Source organism: Hyperolius riggenbachi, chromosome 3 (genome assembly GCF_040937935.1).
Source record: "Hyperolius riggenbachi isolate aHypRig1 chromosome 3, aHypRig1.pri, whole genome shotgun sequence".
In the NCBI taxonomy this organism is placed as follows: Eukaryota; Metazoa; Chordata; class Amphibia; order Anura; family Hyperoliidae; genus Hyperolius; species Hyperolius riggenbachi.
Genome location: NC_090648.1, coordinates 167,676,869 through 167,704,350, shown reverse-complemented (window position 1 = coordinate 167,704,350; position 27,482 = coordinate 167,676,869). Strand labels below are relative to the sequence as shown.

General features: G+C 43.9%; 1 protein-coding gene across 1 annotated transcript; it reads right to left on the bottom strand.

Annotated features, from left to right (window-relative positions):
- Window positions 1–400: 400 nt before the first annotated feature.
- Window positions 401–26,231, bottom strand: LOC137561216 (ras-related and estrogen-regulated growth inhibitor-like protein). The gene is made up of 4 exons (XM_068272472.1): window positions 26,025–26,231; window positions 25,549–25,602; window positions 16,826–16,902; window positions 401–3,435 (listed from the first exon to the last, which is right to left on the bottom strand). Exons 1-4 carry the CDS (start codon window positions 26,170–26,172, stop codon window positions 3,007–3,009), a joined length of 708 nt encoding a protein of 235 aa, XP_068128573.1. The 5' UTR covers window positions 26,173–26,231; the 3' UTR covers window positions 401–3,006.
- Between the last annotated feature and the right edge of the window lie 1,251 nt (window positions 26,232–27,482).

Here is a 27,482-nt window from a genome sequence, read left to right as displayed (position 1 = left end):
CACATGCAGGCTGTATACACCCTTCCTTTTGAATCTCAAGAGATCATTTGTGTGTTTCTTTCCCCCTGCATCTCTCATGCACTGAAGTTTCAGGCTGCTCTTTTCTTCCTGCAAACAGCTTTGCCCTTGTCTGTAATTCTTCAGTATGTGAAAGCCCAGCCAGCTCAGAGGACGATTTATCCAGCTTGTAAAAGATAAGAGAGAAGGCCTGGAAGGGGGAGTTCATAGCAGAACCACAACACTGAAGAACTTGGCAGCCTTCCAGACACAGGCTGACAAGTCTGACAAGAGAGAGATAAGTTGATTTATTACAGAGACTGTGATAGTACAAAGTGCTGCAGTAAGCCAGAACACATTAGAATAGCTTTTGGAACTTGTAGGATGATAAAAAACAGGATGCAATTTTTGTTACAGAGTCTCTTTAAGGTGATATGTCAGAAGCAGGAAAAATGTGCAAGCATAAGGATCTGATCAGCTTTGTGATGGCTAGATGACTGGATCAGAGCATCGCCAAAACAGCAGGCCTTGTTGAGTATTGGCAGTATGAAGCAGTAACTGTAAAAAGGAAGAACAAGGGATGAACGGTAACAGAATCATAAGCACCACAGTCTGATATGTGTGGAGGGCCAAAGCTAGCCCAACGGCCCCAGCATTCATTACTGAAAAACAAAGCTGACCACTAAAGAAAGGTGTCAGAACACACAATGTACTGCACCTTATACAGGGAATGAGGGAGGAGCAACGGAATGTGCCCCACTGTGGGAAATCCTGTAGATATTCCCAAAAGCAGTGGCATAACTTCAGGGGAGAAACATCTGCAAGGGGGCCAGAGCTGTAAGGGGACCCCCAACTGCTACTTCCTCCAATAAAGGGGTCCATCCTTCAGATCAGGGGTTTTTGTGGCTACACTTCTTATGGGTGTGAAGATTATAATGTCCACACCCATGCAAGATGGTCCCGCATACTGAAAAGGTGCGTACACTACCACCTGCAACAACGAGTCCGCGCCGGACCCTCCCATTGGGCGGGCGTTCCAGCGACAGTAGAGCGTGTGTACAGTCTGTCAGGCAGACTGATAAGGCCTTATCAGTCCGCCGACAGCGCGTACAAGCATGCTACTGTTGGCTGAACGTCCGCCCAGAAGGAGGGTTTGAAGGACCCGTCGTTGCCAGCGGTAGTGCGTGTGTACGAACCTGTAGAGTCTACAGTAATGTCGCACACTGTATCACTAACAACCAGGCATCTGATCATTTACAGACTGCAGACATGAACCGGGATTACTGTAACCCAGTAAACAGGGAAATGGGTTTATTGGCCCCCATAGCCCCCTATGAGAACAAGTGCAAGAATACGTTGCGCATAGTAAAAGTGTGCTCTACTTATACTAAGCATTATAGTGTTCCTTGACCATACATCCCACAGTGTTGACACAGATAATGCTCTTTTCATGGTTTTCCTAACAATAAAACCAGTAAAAAAATCTGCTCTTTGGTAATTCTTGTTCTCCATATTACAGCTTATTTCTTAATAACCGCATGCCACTGTTGCTTGCATTGGGCCAATAAATAAAGCTTAGTAGCCACAGTGAGATCCATCTAGCTCTTTTTCATGATCCACACTGGCCTCAGCATGATAGCCGTCCAATATCAATAATTCAAACAGTTTAGTTGATGATATGCAAAACCAAGTACCTCCCCTTCAACTTTACTGTGCTTCTTGGGGCCTCTGCAGCATTTTCAGCATAGCAGCTCACCTGTCCTGGAGCATGGCTGTAGTTCATGCGCTCTTATTTTCATACCACTGCCTGCCTCTCGTCAGTGACCCAACGCGTGTTATGACATGCAACAGAGGCATGGAGAAGAGGCAGCCATTGGCATGAGGACAGGGAGCACGGGCAGATCAGCACACTAGGGCAGGTGAGTTGCTATGCTGACAAAACTTTGCAGGGAGGAGTACAAGTCGAGGGGAGACCTAGGGGGCACAGCGGCGCTCAGGGGTTATGGGGCAATTGCTCCCATTGCCTCTATGGTAATGCCAGCCCTGCTAGAAAGCACATCTTGCCTGCACTAGCATTCCTGGTCACTGGTTAGAAAGAGGGAAGGCATCTAAAGCACAGGTGTTGAACTCCAGTCCTCAAGGGATATATCCATGACAGGGTTTAGGATGGACTGAGAAACAGAGAAGCGTGTTCTACTTCAAGAACCGCGCCTCTCCTGATTCAGTCCCGTCTATTAATTTGAGTTGTGCCAAAAATGTGTGAGGACCTTGGCCCTTGTTGAGGACTGGAGTTTGACATCCCTGTACCAAGCTTTACCGCTTAGCATTCCCGGATTTCAGAATGAAGGACATGGCTTTATGGCTGAACCTCACTGAGCACAGGCATCTATTAATTGTGATTTCTGCAATTAGCAATGAGGTGCTTCTTTATTGTCACAGCATGGAATGTCTGCTGCACACATTCCAATACCCTCATAAAAGTGCATTCCTCTCAGTTCACACAAGGGACATGGCTGTGAAAACACAAAGAACACATAAACTAAGCTACAACAGTAATATGTGTACACTCCTTCCAATAAGCAACACTAAATCACTTGTAAGCTGCATCCTTACACCACTGTGCGCATTTACATGATGAGGAAGCATAACGCTGGAAATAAAATGCAAAGCCAAGAACGCAGGAACGTGAGAGGACAGGTCCGAGAGGAGATAAAGTGTAGATGAAAGCTGGAGACTCTTTAGATCTTCCTGATGTGTTCAGCTTATCAAACAAAGGCTTCTTCGCTGTGATAAGCTGGGGTTAGGCTCATTTTCCACTTGTGCTGATGACTTTAGAAACTGTTGACTAAACCGTACTGTGTGAAATGAGCCAGTTCAGCACACCAGTTCGGCATAGACATACTAGAGGCTGCATGGGGAGATCCATGGTAGACTGACTGGTGTGAAGGGAAATAGAAATAAGTGTCCCAGATGTCACAGACTGTCTGCAAAGTACTTCTATGTCAGGCACTACAGAGAGTCTGTTCTCCTCCTGGCAAACACAGCTGACATGCTCTTTACAATGCCTCTTATTCCCGTCCCCTTCTTGGCAACTAGCTTGGACTCCTTAATTTTGTCCACCAGGCCATGGAAAACCATGAGAACTCCGTGATAGGCCTCCGCTGCTGAAACCTCATAAAATTCACAATCCATAGACAGAGCCAAGAGCCTTCCTTCTTCACTGGACACTGTTCGCAAGTGGTGCAGATCACGCTTATTGCCCACTATGACTATAGGCAATTTCTCCGGGCCTAAGCAGTCTTTGGAAGCTTTGATGAGCTGAATAGTCTGGCATATCATGTTGAAACTGGCCCTGTCACAAATGCTGTAGACTAAGACAAAGCCATCTGCCCACTGAATACGTTTCTCCTCTTCAGCACAGCTCTCCTCAGTTGGCTCCTAGGATTTAAAACAAAATGAATAAAGTCAAAAGAAAGAAAACAATGAAAATGAACACATAAAATCAACTATAGACCTACAGAAGCCTTAGCTGCAGAACTCTGTAGCTGTCTGCGTGAGCTACGTGAAGCTGGCCCCCCTAAAATTAGCACAAATGAAAAATCCATCATGCTTGGTTAGTGCTACAATTGTGCCCATTTGTGCTGCAAAAATTAAGATTTGTGCCGCTTTCATTTTGAAGATAATAGCACTTATTATTTCCAAAACGATACCATCACCCTGACCCCATACAACAGCCTACAGACATGAAACTTATATGGGTGGGTAGTGCTGTGCATGTGCTCATTTGTGTAAGAGCCCAATCTTTATACAAGTATGTAAATGGGTGAAGAAGAAAAAAGTTTTGACAGCCTATTTTAATCAATGGTCTTCTTCACATCGGGTGTGCATATTAACGCCTGTAGTAAAATCTGCATTACATATGTACAGGGTGGGCCATTCATATGCATACACCTTAATAAAATGGGAATGGTTGGTGATATTAACTTCCTGTTTGTGGCACATTAGTATATGTGAGGGGGAAAACTTTTCAAGATGGGTGGTGACCATAGCGGCCATTTGAGTCGGCCATTTTGAATCCAACTTTTGTTTTTTTAATAAGAAAAGGATCAAGTGACACATCAAACTTATTGGGAATTTCGCAAGAAAAACAATGGTGTGCTTGGTTTTAAAGTGACTTTATTCTTTCATGAGTTATTTACAAGTTCTTATAAAATGTGTTCAATGTGCTGCCCATTGTGTTTGATTGTCAATGCAACCCTCTTCTCCCCATGCATGGAGGTAGGGCCAGATTTCTGGAAAGGCCATGAAGGTCCGGGCCTTGGGTGGGTGCAGCCCAAGGGGGCACCTGGGCATGAAATAGGGGTTACTACAAATAAAAGATAAAAGCTGCAAATGGGGAACACTTGAAAATGAAAGCTGATGCCCAAGGGAGCTTACATGAATGTTACACATGGAAGAGGGGGCGGTACATGGAATGGGAGGGGCATTGCTGCACATGGAAGAGGAACCCCAGCATACTTGGCCTAGGGGCAGAAAAAGTATGTATCCGGCCTTGCATGGAGGACTTGAACATGAAAGCACACACATGGACATGCTGTGTCAATAAGTACGTTCAAAGCCTAAGAAAAGGGGGCATAGAGGAACTCTGGAGTATTGAGGCTACCCATTCTGGTAAAAGCAGCAGATTTCTGGCAGCACTACAGGACAATTACTTGACTCAAATGGTAACTGAACCAACTAGGGAGAATGCGTTACTGGATCTGATCATTTCTAATAGACCAGATAATGTACCAAATGTGCAGGTTCAAGAACATTTGGGAAATAGTGATCACAACATGATAACGTTTGATCTGGTGACTGATAGGCCACGGGGCAGCGGGACCACTAAAACTATGAATTTTAGAAAAGCAAAGTTCAATGAAATTAGGCAGGCACTAAGTTTGGTGAACTGGGATAATGTACTACAAGGGGAGGACACTGAAGGGAAATGGCAAGCGTTTAAACTTATATTCAATCAATATTGTAGTATGTATATCCCATATGGAAACAAAATATCTAGGAATAAAAAAAGGCCTCTATGGATGAATAGAAAGGTTAAAGATAAAATGAAGAGGAAAAAGAATGCCTATAAGGTCTTAAAACAGGAGGGGACCGAGGCTGCACTAAGCAATTATAAGGAGTGCAATAAAAATTGTAAAAAAGAAATTAGGCAGGCAAAGATTGAAGCTGAAAAACAAATCGCTAGGGATATCAAATCTAACCCAAAAAAGTTTTACAAGTACATTAACCCTAAAAAAAGACAGGTTGACTGTATAGGACTCCTAAAGGATGAGGGTGGGAACTCAATGGTGGATGACCAAGGTAAGGCAGAGTTATTAATTGCTTTCTTTGCTTCTGTCTTCACAAAAGAAACAGCACTGGTGAAAATTACAGAGGCGGAAGAGTCTCAATCTTCTAACTGTAATATTAAATACTTAACGCAGGAAGAAGTGAAGGCAAGACTAAATTAAAAATAGACAAGGCACCTGGCCTGGATGGCATGCATCCTCAGGTCCTAAGGGAATTTAGTTCAGTTGTAGATAAACCCCTTATTTTATCTTTTGTGACTCTCTTTCAACTGGCAGAGTCCCAGTGGATTGGCGTACAGCCCACGTTTTCCCATTATTTAAGAAGGGCAAAAAAATCAGATCCAGGAAATTATAGACCTGTACGCTTAACATCAGTTGTATTCAAACTATTTGAGGGGTTACTAAGAGATACTATACATGACTTCATAGTAGAAAATAATCTTATTTCTCAGCATCAACATGGGTTTACTAAAGACAGGTCCTGTTTGACTAACATGCTCAGCTTTTATGAGGTAGTGAATGCTAATATGGATATTGGGAATGCTGTAGATGTGATATACTCGGACTTTGCAAAGGCCTTTGACACTGTTCCCCACAAAAGTCTGGTGCAAAAGTTGAGGATGCAAGGACTGGGGAAGAGTCTGTGTGCATGGATAGGGAACTGGCTAATGGACAGAAAACAAAGAGTTGTGGTCAATGGATCGTACTCAAAATGGGAGATTGTTAGCAGTGGGGTCCCACAGGGGTCTGTTCTGGGTCCAGTGCTCTTCAATTTATTAATGACCTAGTAGATGCAGTAGTGAGCAATGTTGCTATTTTTGCAGATGATACAAAACTGTGCAGAATCATCAACTCTCTGGAAGATAGTGTTATATTGCAACAGGATCTGGATAGGATGGCTATATGGGCACATACATGGCAGATGAAATTCAATGTTGAAAAAAAAGTCATGCATTTTGGATGTACTAATGGTCTAGCACCATACAAAATAAATGGGATACAGTTGGGGACATCAAACTTGGAGAAGGACTTAGGAGTACTCATCGACAACAAGTTAAATAATCATACACAATGCCAAGCAGCTGCAGCTAAAGCTAACAAAATTTTGGGATGCATTAAAAGGGAAATAAAAACTCGAGATGCTAGCATAATATTGCCCCTGTTTAACTCTCTAGTAAGGCCACATCTGGAATATGGAATTCAGTTCCGGGCACCACATTACAAAAAAGATATTGCAGTTTTAGAGCAGGTGCAGAGACGAGCAACAAAATTGATACGTGGGATGGAAGGTCTCACTTATCAAGAAAGGTTAGATAAACTGGGTTTACTTAGTCTAGAGAAAAGACGCCTTAGAGGGGATCTTATTAACATGTATAAATACATCAGAGGGCAATATAATAGCTTGGTGGATGATCTTTTTGTCCCTAGGCCTTCTCAAAGGACATGATCTGCGCATGGAGGAAAAACGTTTTAGCCATTTATTTAGGAAAGGGTTCTTTACAGTAAGAGTGATAAAGATGTGCAATGCATTGCCACAGGAAGTTGTTATGGCAAACTCTATACCTGCATTTAAAGGGGGCTTAGATGCTTTCCTTGCATTGAAAGACATCCATGGCTACAATTACTAGGTAATGCCTAATGATGTTGATCCAGGGATTTTATCTGATTGCCATCTGGAGTTGGGAAGGAATTTTTCCCTTTAGGGGCTAATTGGACCATGCCTTGTAAGGGTTTTTTCGCCTTCCTCTGGATCAACAGGGATATGTGAGGGAGCAGGCTGGTGTTGTACTTTATACGGGTTAAACTCGATGGACGTATGTCTTTTTTCAACCAAGTTAACTATGTAACTATGTAACCTGATGAAAAAATGGCAGTTAAATCATAAAAATGTTGGACAGTCATACTGAGTTCCATTTGCTATGGCTACAATAATCTAACAACCATCAGTGAAAAGGTGCCCAATAACCGTACTAAATTTTCCTCAGATGCGATCAGATTTGGGAGATTGTAAGTAATCAGTTAATTACCGATTGTTCTCATAAACAGGTTGGTTAGAGCACTTTCTCTCTTTAGATACGATCATAGAATCCAACTTTACGATCGACAAAAAAATTCTGTATTCTAATTGACCATAGAATCGTGTCACATTGATTCTCTCCACCTACTGTACAATTTGATTGTAAATATCTGATTAAATGATCTAAGGAAAATATTATACCATGAATGGGCACCTAGGCACTAATAATTCCTCTCACGAAAAAAAGGTGGCCATAGTCATGATACTTTGCTTGTCCAGCCCAGACAGCGCTGACTGGCTCTGCTGAGCATTGACCCGAGCTGTGTGTCCTCCACACCTGACAGGAGATAATTGCAGACTGAAAGCTTGATCTACTGGGATAGATATTACCCATTAATCACTGTACACTCACCTGACACCTATCTGCTGATACAGTGACACTTAAACGTACGCCGCATCTGCCTAATTACAGGCTGGCTGATGGAGCAGTCCGCCTACCGCCAGCAAATAAAGGCAGCATATCTGTAGCTCTGTAATAGGGTACACAGGTGACGCATGGATACCAGAACCATCAGGATTTTGTATATTTGGATAGAAAGAACCAAAACGTTATTTTCTGCAAGGACTGCAGGGCTCAGTATTGCTCATTTAAAGGAATTGATGCATGAACTACAATTTCTAGCTTTTTTTTGTCCTTGTAAGAAAATGAGTTTAAGGCCTCCACCTATCATCCTGAACTGCTGCACCATGGTCCTTTTTTATTATTTTTAAAGCCGACCTGAACTCAGAACTTCCTCTCTGCTCTAAATGATAAGCAACAGCATAATAACCTTTAAAGAAAAACATTTTCTACAGCTGGATACAAATCCTGCAATAAATCTGCAGCGTATCTACTTCCTGTTTTCATGGAAGCAAACATAGGGTTAACACCCTGTGTTTACAAATTAGCTGCTTTGCTGAGGCAGCCAGCTGACACAGCTCAGAGATCAAATTACAGTTGAAATTAGTCAGATGAGGGGGAATTAGACAGGCTAAACTCTCTGAATATGTACAGGGTGCATTTCTCTCCATTTTCCTTCTGTCCTGTACAAGAGTTCAGGTCCACTTTAAAGGGAACCGGAAGTGAAGGGTTATGGAGGATGCCATATACATTTCCTTTTAACCTATACCAGTTGCATGGCAGTGCAGGAGCAGTTAAGAGCGCAAAGACGCTTCTTGTTTAAAAAGGCTCCCACTATAATAGCGGCTGAAGTTTGTAGGTTAAGCGTTAGGCACCACCAGCGGAGGGTTCTGTGTGAGAGAGTAGGGGGAGGAGGTTAGGTCATAGTAAAATATCTGTAAATATAACCGATATTTTACTATATGAATGAAGTAGAATATCGGTAAAACTACCGATAGTCTACCTGCGCCCTTTTAAAATATATGCGTCCTGGCCAGGGCCGGTTTAAGCAACAATGGGGCCCCAGGGCAAAATAAACCTGGGGGGCCCCCTAACATATACCCCGGAACAAAAATCGGCATTAGGGGACCTTTTTTGCAGCTGGTATAGTCAGGGTGTGAAGTCCCAATCGGTCAGAGCTCCACATTCTGGCTATCCCAGCCTGCATGGGGGACAAGGGGTTAAAAAGTTTCAGGAGGGGGGACCCCACATAAATTTTTTTTTTTTAAATTCCCACACTCTAAACATAAAAAAAATTTGGGAAAATAGGAAAAAATGCCAGGGATCTTCATACAGCCATATTGCGGCTGTATAGCGATCCCTGGCCAAAGCACTGCGGCTGCGTATAGACCCCCTGGAAACCCCATCAGAAAATTTATTGCGCTTTCGTTTGATGCCTGTAAAATGACACTACCGTTAGGTTTGCTACTAAAAGTGACATTTACCGCATTTAAAAGTATACTTTTTTCCTTCTAAACTTTAAAATCGATTTTCTCAAAAACTATAAGGTCTTTTTGAAAAATTGTTTTTTCCTCTTATTCCTAACGATCTCCTTAACATATCCTGCAAATTTAGGGTTTCTAGCATTTAAGGTGGATTTGCTATTAACCATTAAAGTCGACAGGTTTTTAAATGTGTTTTGTTTTTTTCCTTTGAAACTTTAAAATCGATTTTCTCAAAAACTATAAGGCCGATTTGCAAAATTTTTTTTTCCTCTTGTAGCCACTGGGGGCCCCTACAAGCTCTGGGGCCCTGGGGCAGCTGCCTCCTTTGCCTTAATGGTAGCGCCGGCCCTGCGTCCTGCTGATAATTCTGGCATCAATAGTGTCTGAATCACACACCTGAAACAAGCATACGGCTGATCATGTCAGATTTTTGTCAGAAACATCTCATCTGCATGCTTGTTCAGGTTCTATGGCTGCAAGTGTTAGGCAGGGGATCAGCAGGACAGCCAGGCAATTTGTATAGTGTAAAATTAAATAAAATGTCAGCCTCCATATCCCTCTCAGTTTAGGTTCTCTGTAACATGGCATAATGAGGTTAGCAGCAATTACATTCTGCTTTAAGAAAAAAATCAACATTATACTATGGCTACCTTAACCAGGCCGCCTTGTGGTCGTTTGGTAAGCTGAAGTGAGAAGAGGTCAAAGAAGGTGGTAAGTGGCCCCTTGCCACCGACTAGGCCCCAAACACCTGCCTAGGTTGCCTGGCGAATGATCCTGCTCTGACCTTAACAGTGAGAGGCCTGTTCATTGCATCAAGACTGCAGCATCTAAGCAATGCTTTTCTTGCATTTTAGAAAAGGTCTTCAAATCATACCAAGCGCCACTAATGGCTTAATGTACTTTGGGAACATTACAGCTACAAAGATCATATTTTATCCCCTAGATGAAATCAGGCTGATGGACTGCTGTGGATCAGTGCACTCTGTGGATGACAGTCCTCTTGATTAAATTAAGGCCTGTTTACAGTAATACAATCTTCTCATTGATTCGACACAGCACATTCTTCACTCACAAATCTAAATGGAAAATATTTCAAAAAGTGTTAGTGAGGCTCTCTTCTGACATTTTGCATGCAACGTGGAGATGATGGAAATTCTCCTCACCTCCCCTGACATTCTGTGCACGCTGGTATGGCTGTCTGAAGGCAACTGTTATTCTCTGAAGAGACCAGACCGATCAATAATACCTCTGTGTGTCTTATTGTGTCAAGAAGGGCAAGCAAACCTGTCAAGCAGACCTTCGAGTATCTTTAACGTTACTTAAATATTGATTGTAAGTACTTTATCCAATAACAACTTTGGTCTGAGTGAGGTGACAAAGGGAAAGCTCCACAGCAAAGATTTGCTCTCACTGTGTATGGTACAGCGTGGAACACCATTGTCACACATAAGGGCCGTCTCTGCAAGGACATCACATCCTACCTAATAAAACGCAAGTGTCTCTGCGTCCCATGTCCCTGTGTGTGTGTTTTTTTGCAGTGCGCATATGCAGGGAGGGACGCAGAGACACTGAGGAGAGCTGGGGGAATGACGTGGCGAGGGGCAAGGAGGGGCGGGCGTGCGCACATGGCGGGCGTGCGTGCGTGCACGTGAGCACGCGGAGGGCGTGCGCGTGCAGTGGATAAGCGGTGAAAGACCTAGCCCATTTTTTAAATGGGCTAAGGTCACTAGTAATTCATAACAAGCAATGTCTCTGGCATTCCCCTGCTGCACTGTCATGGTCGACAGTAAAGCACTGCAGTACACATTATTTTTATCACAGCGCTATTCTCACTCGGTATAACTGAATGTACAGCACTGCAAACGCCTAGTGTTACTGAGACTGCAGTCCGTATCATAGTCTGCATTAGTCTAACATTTTAGAATAAATGTAAACCTAAATCATAAAATAAATTAATTAGGCTGGTGCTGACTAGTTCAGCACTGCCATGTGGCTCTTACATTTAGTTTAGAGGAACGAAACAGAACAGATCCAAATGGATGCAAATGGAACCTATGCAAAACAATACGTTCTCACTAGGCTACTCGCCACATATGTTCGGAATTTACTTACCTGCTGCTGTCCAGTCAGGTCCCTGTAAGAAGCAACAGGCTCCCACTGGTTTGCTATAGACCAACTGGAATCGTCCCTCTCCAGCGAGGATTCTCGTTGGTTTAGGCCCGGTTCACATTAGCGGTTGTTTGCCAAACGGACCGGATGACCTGACCGGATCCGGACCGGATCCGGATCGGAACCGTACGGTTCTGATCCGGATCCGATCCGGATCCGGTCAGGTTGCATCAGGTGGTAATCAGGATGCGATCCGGATCCGTTTGGCAAAATATACGTAAAAAAAAAAAAAAATGTTGGGGTCTGGGAGGTCAGCAGAAGGGGGACCTGTGGAATCAGGCCCTCTGCTGTTTAGCACTCACCTCCACCTCCGACATGCTGCCAACATCCTGCCAACACCTCCAGCTCGTGCTGCTCCACTCCAAAATGCTTGCCCATGTGTCCCCAGCCAGTATCGCCGCAAAAATCCGCATAGGAAGTGGGGTAGAAGATCCGGATTTCTCAGCCAGTGTGTTGTGCGGCCTCCGGTTCCCATTTGTTTGTATTGGCCGGATGGTGCAGTCCGGCTCCGCCCCGGATACGGCTGCTGGAGGGGCCGGATGAAAAAATAGCGCATGTTGGAACGGAGGCCGGAGTCCGGATCCGGCCCGGATCCGGTCCGGCTCCGGTTCTGCAGAACGGACCCATGTGAACGGACGCATAGGCTTTAATTGCTATGCCGTGCGTCCGTTCCGTCCGTTCTGCAGGCGGTGCGGCTCCGGCACGGCGATTCCGGAGGGCCACCGCAAGTGTGAACCGGGCCTTACTGAGTAGTAGACCAATGAAAATCCTTCTTGGTGCTCAAAGTGGATTCCTAATGGACTTTTGTAAGCCAATCAGGTTGATGCTTCTGATGGGGCACTGGGATAGGTATATCAGCATTTCTAGAAGGGACCCAAATGGATGGTGGCAACGGAGGAATGTGACAACAGGTACTGGGTGGGTGGCAACACGAAAGGAAAACTGGATGGAAAACTAATGCCCAATATAACAAACTCATTAGTTTAAGCAGAAAACGGATCAGTTTCTCATCCGTATGTGAACCCTATCCAACGCTAGTCTATGGCTGCACAGCCCACAGGAAGAGGCTGTGGTCCTGACTGAAGAGAAGAAGCCCAATAATGTGGTGAAGAAAAGTCCTCGCTTTCCCAGTCATATGACAAGAGCAGTCGTGGAAGGTCTTTGCAGGTTTCCATGGGCTTTAATTTGCAATTCTTTAGATTTATTTCAGAGCTAATGTTGGAGCTGTTGCCTATAGCAACTAGACTCATTGGGGTTCAGTGGCGTAACAGTAGCGCCAGTAGCCGCTGCAAATTTTCTAGATGAGCACACAATCAGATCGAAATGTCTCACAAGTTTTCAGCTAGTAATTGAGTCAGCCTACCTGTCCTCTGTCCTATTAGCAACCAGCACAGACCAAACAGCCTAATCTCTTCACTAGTGGCCACTCTATGCACTGCAGCCCACTGTACATGTTATGTCATTATAAAATATTTTATTCCAATATTACTTGTCATCAATGCCACTGGGGGTCTACTTCTGGTGAATCGGCACCAAACAATCATACCTCAAAGTGAACAAACAATAAAATATGGGTCCTGATTTATTAACACTGGGGGCCCTGACTTATTATAGGTATTGCTGTGGATGCATGCTTGTTATGGACAATAGTACAAACTCTGATTTTCTATTTTTTCAGTATTCCTTGTCTTATTATGATATGACCCAAGGGAGAGGCGAACGAATACGTACGCTGCCGGTGAGCTGGGTGCAGGGTGAGCTGAATGATGGCTCTCCCTGCTGCCGCTCAAATTAACGGCGGCGTACAATACTATTCCTTCTACCAGTCGCCAAATCGGAGGAAGATGTAATTCAGGGTCTGGCGATCGCATGAGCCCCAAATTACCCTTACGCCTCCCGTACAGTATAGTATTACTGCTATGGGGCACCTAGTTTTGGCGCTCAGCACTGATTGCCGTACGCCAAAACCGCCTGCTTCGTGGGATAGATGCAAGCTTTCCCCAACTAAAAACCAAACTCAGGCCATGGTTTCTGGATTACTTTAATTCTGCAGGGTAAAAATGCGTGTTTAGGTCTTTCCTACTTCTGGTATGCAAACTGAATTGTTATTTTGCCTGCTAAACTACAACCACACTAAATGAATACCGCAACATTGCCAAAGCTGTATGTACTACAGCACATTTTTCCAGTGGCCAAGTGAGAACAAAATCAGCGTCTAGCACCCTGTGTCCTGTGTGAAGGGGGGCTCAATCAACTCTATAGTCTTGGAAATCATGTATCATAACTAGGGATGGTCAATAAGATGCAAATAATCTTACGCAAATTTATGCAGCTGAAAAAAGAGATCAAATGCTGCCGCCTGTGAGCCCCTTGAGGAAGAAAGTGTGATGTGAGTGTTGACATTATCTCTTTATCGTGCTGCAGAAGACCTGTCAGCACGATATACATTAGTTAAATGAAACCAAGATTCCTAAACCACTAAAATCTGTATAGCAGAGGTCAAGAGCAACTTGCTTGAGAGGTTCAGGAAGTTGAAATGGTGAGTGTAAATGGATCTGAACGACTGAAATGAATGTTTTATTGCACAGGTGTTTGACATTAAAGGAAATTTCTTCCACGTGCTGACAGATGTATCAGACACTGCTCTGAATTCTTCATCCCCTTCTTTCTTTCAAAGCACTCTCTGATTCCTGCAGGCTTATTCATCCAAAGCACTAAGGGGCTTATTTATAAAGAAGGCCTATTCACCAGAAAAGTGTTGTAGAATGGTATTTTTATGTATTTCCTTTTAAAGGAATCATCAGGCATTTAAAAAATAAAAAGATTTACCCACCTGGTGCTTTCTCCAGCCCCTTGCAGCAGACTGTCCCATGCTGACGGCTCTGCTCTCCGCCGCCGTCCCAGTCTCCACGCACGGTGCAGAAGGTCGTCCTTACTGCGCCTGCGCGAAACGCTGCTGTCAATCAAGCCCACATTGTCCGCAGCTTACTGCGCAGTACTACGTGGGCTTGATTGACAGCAGCGGTGCAGGCGCAGTAAGGACGACCTCCGGGTCGGCCTCTGCACTGTGCGGGGAGCCCGGGATGGTGGCGGAGAGCAGAGCGGTCAGTGTGGGACAGTCTGCTGCAAGGGGCTGGAGAAAGCCCCAGGTGAGTAAAGCTTTTTTTTTTTTAAATGCCTGATAACTCCTTTAAGCAATCCCAGTTGCCTGGTTGTCCTGGTGATCCTCTGTCTCTAATGCTTTAGCCCCTGAACAAGCATGCAGCAGATCAGGTGTTTCTGACATTTTCAGATCTGACAAGATTAGCTGTATACTTGTTTCTGGTGTTATTCAGACACTACTGCAGCCAAATAGATCATCAATGCTGCTAGGCAACTGGTATGGTTTAAAAGGAAATACATATGGCAGTCTCCATATTCTTTATACTTCAGTTGTCCTTTAAATGGATCAACCCATTATAGACTGCCAGTGTTTACCCCCTTGACAGTGGAGAACGACACAGAGTACAATGGAGAACAGCACACGCAATCCTCCTCCTCCATTCCACTGCCTGCCCCGTGTGTCTCTTGGCAACTTTGCTTCCTGGCTCCCATACATGTTATCCCCCGGCCTCCCCGCTATCATCCTCAGAGATTTTAATATCCCCTTGAATGACCCCAATAGATCTACTTCCTTTCAGCTGATCAGACTGAACTCATAATCTTCCCAACCCGTTCATCAAGTCCTCTTCATGATATCTCCATTACTATCAAATATCATGCCCATCCATCCTGTCCCTCAGACCTGCTGCCTGGGCGTCACCCTCAACTGCTTCACCCCCACATCCAGAACGTCTCCAGGTCGTGGCACTTCCATCTCCACAACATTGCCCAAAAAATATATACCGGAAATCAATCCCAAAATTTCTAATATAAAAAAATCTTTTTTTACAGATATCAGCCATGTCAGCCAACAGTATAATGCCTATGGGTAAGTTCACCTCCTTCCTGATCTGAACATTGGTTAATTAAATACAACTGCATGTACACTGACAGATGGATCTGGGCAACTAAAGGAGGACAAAGGGGGTATAAAAACAGAGATCCATTCAAGAAATAGCTTACAATCTAAATACAATGGATTAACGGTGGTTGGTTGGAAACCCTGTAAACTTAAGCAATTTTTCAATCAGTGCTGAAATGGAAGATCAGCTATAAATGAATGACCTTTCCTTGGAGTTGGAAGTCAGTATATCCCAGACATCAATGCCTTAAGGTTGGTACACACGTCAGATGGAAGTTCATAAAGACTGATGAACTATTGACGACCTAGTCATGAGCAATGCGTCGTTAGTGATGGTGTGCATCCACTCAACAATGTAAACCACCAAAGATTTGTCACATAATTTGCAGGAGCAGCTGGAAACGGCACTTCTCCTTTTCACACAACTGCACTTTGCAGGCATACATGTAAAATGGGCATGGTCAAATTCGGGCGCAAGGTCAAGCCGAAGGACGGCACAGCCTGCTCCCGCTGAAACTCAGGGCCGTGTTAAATACTATTCCCCCTTCAAGTTGTCGCAGCTGAATTACCTCATTTTTTTTTGGCTAATTAGCTGTCTAAAGCTGTAATTCTCATTAGCTGACACGCTTTGCAGATGCTTCATTTATGAACTACTGATTCCTGTACACACTCAGTTTTTCTGCATTCAGAATCCGTGTGTAGTGGAAACAGGCCCTTATTCTGATCTCGATATTCAGGATCACTTTAACAATAATGGGTCGATCATTCATTCGTCTTGAACAACTTCCATCTCACGTGTGTACAATCTGTCAGGAAGTGGGTCCGTACAACCCCCAAAGACAAGACATATAACATTTATATATGGCCCTCCACTGGGAATATGTGGAATGGCCTGAAAGTGAACCGAGCACCTTTTTTATCATTCAGGACATTTCTATAGCACATGAAAAATGCATGCCGACAATCTGTTTCATTATTAAAATAAACTTTCATTTTACCTTGTATTTTACATTCAAAGTAGATTAATTATCCTGTTTCAGCAGGGCTGCCCGGCCGTCCCCGGCCGCAGAGCTTTCAGGTTCCTAATTGTTTTATTGGGCTAATTACCAAGAGGTAAACAATGCTATTAGACAACAAAGGGGGTTAGTAATTAGGACCGTTTCTTCAAAGACCTAGTTTGTGTCAATGTGTCAAGATAGCATCTCTGACTTCTGAGAAGAGGAGGGGGGGGGGGGGGGGGGAACATGGCAGCTTCTATGCCAGGAGAGATTCCATTGAAAGAGAATGTGCTCAGTTCCCTTGAAGTGCGATGCGGCTGCCTATAATTGACCATAGAGTGACATGCCACAAGCTTGCACAATCACAACATTGTAGGAAAGGTTTATATAGGCACATGTATAAACCTACCTTTGAATATGGAAAATCCCAAATATTAAAGATGACTTCCTTTCCATCCACCAAAACACTGTGACTATATATAGATTCTGAAAAAGAAAAAAACAACAACATTAGGCCACTCACAACAGTGATCACTCAACGGAAATGAATATTGCAAGTGTTTGGTTTGCATGAAAGGCTGCTTGCGTGTCTGACACAACTTGAATACATCAATATCCAAGCAGCCACATCTGCTTCTGTTCATCTTAATAACCTGGCTTTATTTCATTAAGTCTATACGTAGAACTGCTAAGTGAAACTCAGACAAATTATGTTACCCTGCAGTTTCCAAGTTAATTAGGCAGCTCCTTTAGTTCAGATGAGCTGCAGCATCTAAAAATAGTTTTATTATGACATTAGCATCAAACAGGAGAACAACGGGTACAGTGCACTTTGCAGTAATGACATTATTGAAGCCTTTCAAGCATCAGTACGGTAGAAAATGTGGATCTGAATAAGACTACTGAAAGGCTCTTCCCTTCTGTTGAGGATTCCAAATCACAATTTTCTATACTTTACCACTTTTGGACGAGTGTAGTTGAAATCTACGTCCTGTTTATGTCCGCCTAAGCCTGCCAGGGCGTAGTTTTAAACTTCTGCATTCTCCACCCTGCACAAACCCACCGCTACCGCCGATCGCGCTGTTCTCCAGCCACTGCAGTTCAACGGCAGGGAGCTTCAGGAACAGGATAGCGGCGCAAATGGCGGTAGTGGTGGGTCTGGGTGGCAAGTTGCCCGGTTTTTGTACCAGCCGTCTCTGGTTCTTAAAGAGACTCTGAAGCGAGAATAAATCTCGCTTCAGAGCTCATAGTTAGCAGGGGCATGTGAGCCCCTGCTAAAACGCCGCTATCCCGCAGCTAAACGGGGGTCCCTTACCCCCCGAAATCCCCTCCGTGCAGCCGGGGATCTCTTCCTGATTGAGGCAGGGCTAACCGCCGCAGCCCTGCGATGCGCCGCTGATAGACGTGACTGGAGGCAGGGCTGCAGCAGTTAGAAACAAACAGAAGAAAGCAGGAAAGCTGGCACTGTCGCAAGTGTTCAATTTATTATAGCGTGGATAAAGTGCAAATGAGCAACATCTTGCAAAAATGGTCATAGATAAAACACATACCCTTGTTGGAGGAGGCATGGATGGTGGTGGGTGCTGGGCACAGGATGCCTGACGGCCGTTTCGCGCTAGATAGCGCTTCTACGGAGGCTGCCTCCGTAGAAGCGCTATCTAGCGCGAAACGGCCGTCAGGCATCCTGTGCCCAGCACCCACCACCATCCACGCCTCCTCCAACAAGGGTATGTGTTTTATCTATGACCATTTTTGCAAGATGTTGCTGAATTGCACTTTATCCACGGTATAATAAATTGAACACTTGCGGCAGTGCCAGCTTTCCTGCTTTCTTCTGTTTGTTTGCAACTTGATGCTTTGCTTGAGCACGCTGAAGAGGTTCTAGAGAAGGAGTGTGTTTATTCCAATCCTCCTGTGCAGTCTGCATGCCCTTCAAGCTGAGCTGTGCATGTCATACCGCTGTAGTGCCAACCATTTGCTCTTCTTTTGTGCTGCAGCAGTTAGCCCTGCCTCTAGGAGCAGCAAAATCTACGACCAATTTGGTCGTTGATTTTGCGGGGGGGTGGGGGTTGGGGGTGAAGGGACCCCCGTTTAGCCGCGGGATGGCGGCGTTTTAGCAGGGGCACACGTGCCCCTGCTAACTATGAGCTCTGAAGCGAGAATTATTCTCGCTTCAGTGTCTCTTTAAAGGACTACTACCATGAAAATTTTAAAATGTATGCATATATAAACATACATTTCTCTCGGAGTAAGATGCATAAGATGCACTATAAATTACTTTTTTTTCTTATATAGCTGTCACTTTCAGTGGATAGTAAAAAGCTAACAGATCTTGGAGTAGTCTATCCAATCATGGGGCATTCTTCGTATTACCTTTACTCTTTACAAAATCACTCCCTGGAAAGGATCTGTACCTAGATGTCTGAGGGTTTTTCTAAATAAAGATATACCGGAGAATTCCCCATGTGCAGATTGACTAGTCCAAAACCTGTCAGATCTGTCAAATTTCCCCTACCTGCTGTAAGTGAAAGCAACATAGGAAAATGTAATTTAAGTGCATTTTAGTCTGGAAGAAATCAACGTCTGCGCAGTCACCCACCAATTCCTGTTCCCTTTGCTGCACTTTACCATAAAGCCTCAGACCCTGAGGGAATCCTGAAGGCAGTCAGAACTGCAGACAAAGTCACCTTTTGGATTGGTTGGTGAGTCCACACACAGTCCAATCTGTGCTCTCATATAGAGGCCAGATCGCTGGCCTCTATATGAGAATATGTGTCTATTCTAAATTTTACATTTTTTTGCGACAGATCTCTTTAAAGGGAACTGGAGGAGTTGACTTATTAAATAATAATTAAAAAAAAAAAAAAAACATGGAGGGGCGGATCAGGTAGCTGCCATCTCCGCCGCTCCTGTGGCCTGCATCTCTTTCTTTCATTTTTATTACCTCTGGGGTCACAACACTGGAAGGAGAGGTAGCTGCTCTGTCAGCGTGCAGGGAGGTGGGGGAGTGGCCAGGGAGAGACAGCTGCCCAATGGCAGCTGGGGAAAGCCTGCAAGAACACCCCCAGTGGGCGTTTTTCCTTTCCCCTTGAGATTTCGGGGTGATACCGTGATGGTTGGGACACAGAGGCTAGTCCTAAAGCAGAAAACATGCCTCTCTATCCCATCTGTCCTCCGCCGCACCGCCTCCGGTACTCTTTAAGAGGCCAGAGACTGCTGGTACTTAAGTGGTTAAACTATTAAAGTATAACTCAATCACAAAAAAAGGAACCGGGCTGACTTCAGTTTGTCCATACGGAAAACAGGCGGTCCATTTTATTTTACTAGATTCGCGCAGGCGCAAGGACGGTTGCACCTGCGCAGTAGCTTGTAGGAAAAAGCCATGCATGATTAACTCCATGCTACTGCGAGGGTGCGGCCATCCGTGGAGCTGCGCACCACAGTCGTGTTCGTACTCAAGCAAATATTGCAAAATGGGATCCATTGCATAAATGGGGGGGCTTTGGAAGGACCATACCGAGGCTTCCCCCTACTGAGGTAAGGATTAAGCATTTTTCTAAGTGATTTCAGGTACTCTTTAAAAAGAGGGAGTAGAGCAGAAGTGGAAAAAGCTTTGGGAAACTACACATACAGTGTAATGTGAACATGCCTCTAGCCACAACATTGTCAACTGAATGATCAGATTGTGGATTGTGGTGATAAGCAGAATATTAAAATAAAAGCACCTATCAATGCAGATAGCATTCTTCTGGGTGGGTGTAATTGGCTAGAGAATGGACCATAGGATCTAAAAAGTTGCAGTTTGTTAATAGGCCAATTAAATTCACTTCTTGACAGTTTTGACTGGCCTAATTCGAAGCCGCCTACAGTTTGCTTGAAATTCGCATGCAAGACAGAATTATTAGATATATTCACGCCTGGTGGCTTCTAGTTTAAATTCTCTGATGAATAAGTCTGGATATATGTAGTGAAGATAGAATATATCTCAGTGGAGTCCATGCGCAATCATGTTTATCAAGGACTGTTAACTTCTGCACAAGGCAAGACAAGATATAGCGCATGGATGGTAAAATAAGTTCTCTACTATTGGAAACAACTGCTTAAAATGAACCTGAAGTGAAAACAAAGTTATGAGATGATTACGATAATTGTATGTGTTGTACTAAATCAAACACAAAACGAAGTCTCATATTTTTATGTTCAGCCTAAAGGCTTCATTATAGGCTTCTTCTTTCTGAACACCAGCAGACAAATCTGTATTTCTGATTGAGAAATAAAAACGTAATGACCATTTGAACTTGTCAGCACTAAAACCTCATCAAAAGCATCATCTTATGGTTCTCAGCTGTTTTGGCTTCTATTTACTTTTCAGGAAACCGGACTGAGTTGACAAGCTGTTCCAGAAGCTCATTTACATTGGTAACAACTCTAGCTGTTCCTGTACTAGAAAACAGAAACGGACTTCAGGCAATTTCTTAGTAGGTGCGCTTTTGTCATCTTTTCTCTTGAAAACAACTTCCTATCTGCTATGAGAGATCTATTTGCTATCATACTGATTATCAAACTGGAAAAGTTGGGGTCACTGACTGACTTATTTCAATTGCTCTGCCTATGTATGGGTAAGTGAAATGAAGTTGTCGATATAGCATACTACAGGATACAAGTGCACAGTTCCTAGATCACCATTTAATCAGGCACAGCACAGAAAATATCTTGCACATCCTCTGCAAAGCAGCAATGTTCACTGCTATATGGATTGTATTTGATGTGTACGCTCATTGCAGAACACACAATCATGTGCCTAGGCTATGGCTTCTTGGCTTTTCTGCATAGAGAAAGAAAATGCTAGTTTTCCATCTAAGAAAGAAGATTTGGACTTGGCACCCTCTTGGTTTTGCATGCTTACAGTGGGTACTGGATTGCTGAATATAGTCCATTTAAAGTACAACTGAAGTGAGAGTGATATGGAGGCCGCCATATTTATTTCCTGTTAAACAATACCAGTCGCCTGGCAGCCCTGCTATTCTATTTGGCTGCAGTAGTGTCTGAACACCAGAAACAAGCATGCAGCTACTCTTGTCAGATCTGACAATAATGTCAGAAACTCCTGATCTGCTGCATGCTTGTTCCGTGTCTGTGGCTAAACGTGTTAGAGGCAGAGGATCAGGAGGACAGCCAAGCAACTGATATTGCTTCAAAGGAAATAAATATGGCAGCCTCCTTAGCCCTCTTGCTACAGTTGTCCTTTAAATTCCTACCTATTTTACTATTAGCAAAAAAATGTAAAATATTTACCATCATGTGAAGTGCTGTTTTTGTTTTGTTTTTCCACAGCAAATACTCTGAGGTACAGAATGTGTGTTCTGACTGAGCTTGAGAGCAAAAGGTTTTTACAGAAATATTCACAGGGTGTTTTTGATAATTTCACCAAATGGCTGACCATTATTCCTAAATGTTCAGTACAGACGTAAATACATATACTCTGCTGGGCGTGTAAGCCTGAAGCCCTAATCCTGTTTAGTGTATATTATCCCCTCATGCCTCCATACGTTTGACAGATAAGCATCCCTTTTATCTCTGGGAATACTCTCACAATGTGAAAGTTAATACATCTCTTTTTCTATCATTCTCGTATATCTTTATGTGGTAGCACAGTGACTAATGGCTCACACCATTTTCTTACAGTACAGAGTCCCAAGATCAAATCCTGTCCAGGACACAATTTGCATGGAGTTTGCATGTTCTCTCCATGTCTTCCACCTCAATGCTAACTCACTGCTAGACCCACTCCAATCTGGATTTCGGCCTGCCCACTCAACCGAAACTGCTCTCACCAAAGTGGTCAACGACGTTGCCTTAGCTAAAGCTGAAGGTAAATACTCCATTCTCCTCCTCCTTGACCTGTCAGCAGCTTTTGACACAGTAGATCATCCCCTACTCCTCCAGTTCCTCCAGTCCTTGGGCATTCACGATCTCGCCCTGTCCTGGCTTTCATCCTACCTCTCCAACCGCTCCTTCACGACCACCTTCAATGAGTCCTCGTCCACCCCCAACCACCTCTCGGTGGGAGTCCCCCAAGGTTCGGTCCTTGGCCCCCTACTGTTCACCCTATACACATCCTCCATTGGCAAGGTTATCTCCTCCATGGGTTTTAACTATCATCTGTATGCAGATGACACCCAGATCTACCTCCACACCCCTGACATATCCACCACTACCATGGACAAGGTCTCCTCCTGCCTATCCGCCATCTCCTCCTGGATGTCTGCTAGGTTCCTGAAACTAAATCTAGACAAAACGGAATTTATGATCTTCCCACCCCGGCCATCCACAAACCTCCCAGATGTGCATGTCACTGTTAACCACACTACCATTCGCCCTACCTCTCAAGCCCGCTGTCTGGGTGTCACCCTGGACTCCGCACTCTCCTTCACTTCCCACATCCAAAACCTCACAAAGTCCTGCAACTTCCACCTTCGTAACATCTGTAAGATTCGCCCTTTCCTGACCTCTGCCACCACCAAACTCCTCATCCATGCCCTCATAATTTCCCGCCTTGACTACTGCAATGCCCTGCTGTCTGGTCTCCCTATGACCCGAACAGCCCCACTGCAGTCTATCATGAATGCGGCAGCCAGAATTATCCACTGCTCCCATCGCTGCACCACGGCAGATCCCATCCTAGAATCCCTCCACTGGCTTCCTATCCAGTCCATAATCAGATTCAAGATACTGTGTCTGACCTACAAATCTGTCCACAAAACCTGTCCAACCTACATTTCCGATCTTACTCAGAGGTACACACCTAGCCGCTCACTCCGCTCTTCCAATGAACTTCGCCTAACCGCCCCCCGCATCACCCAGTCCCATGCACGCCTCCAGGACTTCTCAAGAGCTGCTCCAACACTATGGAACTCCCTACCTCCACCCATTAGGGCAGCCCCCTCCTTCAACATCTTTAAGAAAGCCCTCAAAACTCACCTTTTCACTCTGGCCTACTACCCCTCACAAGTGCTCTAAACCTACAGCTGAACTCTGGTCCCCTACCCTTCGTGTCCTAACCTCTCCCTCTAGATTGTAAGCCTTTGGGCAGGGTCCTCCTCCTTTTGTGTCCTACCTGATCATGCACCTCCATTACTGTGAACCCATGCCATGCATTTGAGTGAACCTAACTTGCCTAATCTCCATGCTTCATCCAGTGACTGACTAAGCATTACCTTGTACTAATACTGTGCTGTGTGATCTGGTTTTCTTGTATTCCTGTATTGTCATATTGCTGTATGTCACCCCTAAATATTGTCTGTAACCTAAATTAATGTTCAGCGCTGCGTAATATGTTGGCGCTTTATAAATACAATAAATAATAATAATAATAATAATGTCTTCGCTCTGTCTATGCCCTCCCTATTATTACTATTTTAGTATTTATATAGTGCCGGCGTCTTCCATAGTGCTGTTCAGAGCATATTGTCACTTAACTGTCCCTCAGAGGAGCTCACATTCTAAGCTCTACTTTAGTCATATGTCTATGTATGTATTGTGTAGTGTATGTATGGTAGCCTAGGACCAATTTAGGGGAAGCCAATTAACTTATCAGTATGTTTTGGCTATGTGGAAGGAAACCAGAGTGCCCGGAGTAAACCCACGCAGACACGGGGAGAACATACAAACTCCATGCAGATAGTGCCCTGGCTGGGATTTGAACCCAGGGACCCAGTTCTGTTCTCCCTGTATCTGAACGGTTTCCTTATATATCCTAAAAACATACTTGGCTTACCCCCAAATTGTCTCTATACTATGGCAGGTACTTTACATTGCAAACCCCGCAAGACAGTGACCTGGGCTGTTAAATGCACCTTGTAAAGGTCTGTGCAAAAATGTCATAAATTTAACAACAATAATAATATTAATTATTGTACCATCCTAAAGAAGACATGAGTGAGCCCCAGAACATATGGGAATGGCGTTCTCCCCCACATTTCCAGCCACACAACCATCTGGTGGATCCTGTCCTGCTTGTATTATAGGGGGATACTCACGTATAGATCTTCCTACTTTTGTGATGCTTTATGTGTTCTTCTTATGATTATGATATGCTGATTCATCGCTGGGGCCAGAATTATTACCACTCTATTTGCTGCTCTCTGCACACATTTAGTTCTGTTTTGTATGTGCTGCACAGTTTATGGCAGTTTTTGTCATTACGGTAGTTGATAATGGTTTTCTGTGGTACATTTTTCTTATGAACAATTACATGTCCAATGAATCCCAGATGTAGAAAAGAGAGAAATCGAGAGCCCAATATGGTGTAGTATGTCAGAGATACGAAGGGAAATGAATAAGTGAGATGGTTATACTCACAAACATGGGTTACCGCTCAGGCAACCACTGTATAGGCAGGTGAGGAGATTAGACCTGTCCTCACTCAGGATTAAGAAGTCGCTCTCTGTAGATCAGAAAAAATGGGGTAGGGTCACCCCTCCACCTGGGGTGGACTCAAGTATACTGGTAGGTGATCAGAGGCGCCAGCAGAATAAAATTAATATAAAATTGTCAAAAATTGCCGGGAGGGAAAGTGGTGGACTTCCCCTCAATAATTAGACACCAAGGTCTGTCATCAAATCAAACGAATACATTTATTCAATAGTATCTCAAAATCTGCAACGCGTTTCGTGGGAACAGACCCACTTCTTCAGGCAATAAAACGGGGACAACAAACACAGCAATCAATGTGCAGTGAATTTAGCACTTCTGTGAATGCATATTGAATATGAATATCATATTGCTTGTATTCTGAACCTCTCCTGGGCCACTATATAGATTTATTATACAAGTTCCTGAACCTTGCTTCAGTGTGTATTCTAACATATATTGAATTGATTATTATATTGTCTGCAAAACAGGTGATTTTATATGTTTTTAATCTCTTTTTGATATGGAATACAGCTAGTGAATATATTCAATTGTATACTGCAGTACTGCCATACTTCTGGGGTTCTTTTCTTTGGTCTTTAGTATATATTGAGTGGCACATCTAATACTATCATTATATAATGAGATAGTATAATATATGACATGAGACAATATAAACAGACATAATAAAACTGTAATAATCATATAATGCATAATTACCAAGATCTCCATATTCTCCAATGAAGCGTCTGGTTAGAAAGCGAACTGTCAAAGCTATAAAGAACACAATGAGAAATGCAGTTAGTAAGAAGTAACGAGAATAGTGAGGCAGCAACAGATGGATTTATTTTATGTGTTATGTTTATTCCCTGTAACTCTCATTTGCAGACATAGAGCAGAGCAATGAAAAGCAATCATTTATAATAACATGATGGGAAGTATTTAAATGTGCTATATGTGACTAATGTCATGATGTTCTTGCTTGCAAAATGTAATATATATATATATATATATATATATATATATATATATATATATATATATATATATATATATATCCAGATTTAATAAAAAGTGGATCAAGGAAAGTTTTAAGGAAAAAGATCTTGTAATAATCTGTGATGTGTCCCTGGACCAATAGTGCAGCATTCCTATCCTAATGCCAGGCGATGCAGCACTGTACTGTATACACTCACCTGATTTCCCCACACCGTCTGCACCGAGGACTAAGATATTTGCTTCCATTTTCAGTGCAGTGGGTCCAGTCATTTCCGACGGGCACACAGAGGGCTGATGTTCAGGGCTCAAGCTGACAGATCTCCGGAGAGGGATTTTTAGAACCATTTGCAGATCAGACCTACAGTGTATCCTCTGCAGGACCTGCCCTGAGTGAGCGAGCTCTCTGACTGCTGCGTCCCAGCACAGAGCTCAGCGCAGGCATCTCCATGGGACGTACCATCCTACATCACAGTGGGGGAGACCAGACTCACAGGAGGAGGCGTTTAGAGAAGCTCATTTCTCTCGTGGGACAGCAAACAGCTTTTTATCTCTTGAAATTAACGTAACAACGGAAAACATAAGTTCTGTTCAGTCAAGCCATACAGATACTGATGCTCGTTTATGGTATATTCCACAAGACTGTATTCCTAGAGTAGCTGCTGAATATGGGCCAGTTGTCATTTTTCCACTTGTCAGGGGGTGAAATCAGTCACTTTTGGTACAGTACACTTAATCTGACTTCTGACTAGAGAATTTCAGGGAAGGACATGCATAGTCACTCACTAAAGCCATGTAACCACCAGCAGTTTCACTGCACCAAAACGATTGTTCTGCAACGATATCGTTCATCCATCGATCGCTCGGCAAAGATACCGTTCATTAATCATTTGCCATCAATGCACAAAGGACAATGAAAAATGAACGATGCTTAGCGATTATCGGGCATTTTGAAAGATCAACACGATGGATCAAATCTTATCTTGAACGATCATTATTTGAGGTAACCCCAAAAGTACTATTCTGCATGCAAAACAAACAAAAAACAAATACAGGGACTGTGTCCAGGATACATTAATGAAACACTGTGTGTTTTATAATAACACTAGATGTAATAGTTACAGTTTTGCCTTCATTCATTCTGATCTATGCTAGAACTCTTCCCTCAAGGCAAAAAATAAATAAACATATGTACAGTGCTACCCATAGTTATTCATATACCCTGGCAAATTTTGACTTAAAGAGAACCCGTGGTGGATCTTTGGGGGGCAGATGAGACACAGAGCCATGTTCTCTGCCTAATGACATGGCTCTGTGTCCCCCAACCACTTCTCTCTGGCTTCTTTCCCCATGCCCCCCCCCCCCTCCCCCATAGCCCCTTAAGTTTAGCGACAAGATTTGTCGCTAACTCGGAGGTAAACAGAGGGGAGAGGAATTTCCTGTTTAAAACGCCCGCCAGGGGCATTCTTACAGGATTTCCTGAGTTGCCATTGGGCAGCTCTCTCCTGTGGCTGCGCCTCCTGCCGCTCCCCTGCCTCCCTGCACGCTATGAGAGACAACACCGTCCAGTCCACAACCTAGGGTTCATGCAAGTGAAAGTGGGCCATTGCGGCCCACAGGAGCGGTGGGGAGCTGCGATTTTTGTGGCTACCTGATCC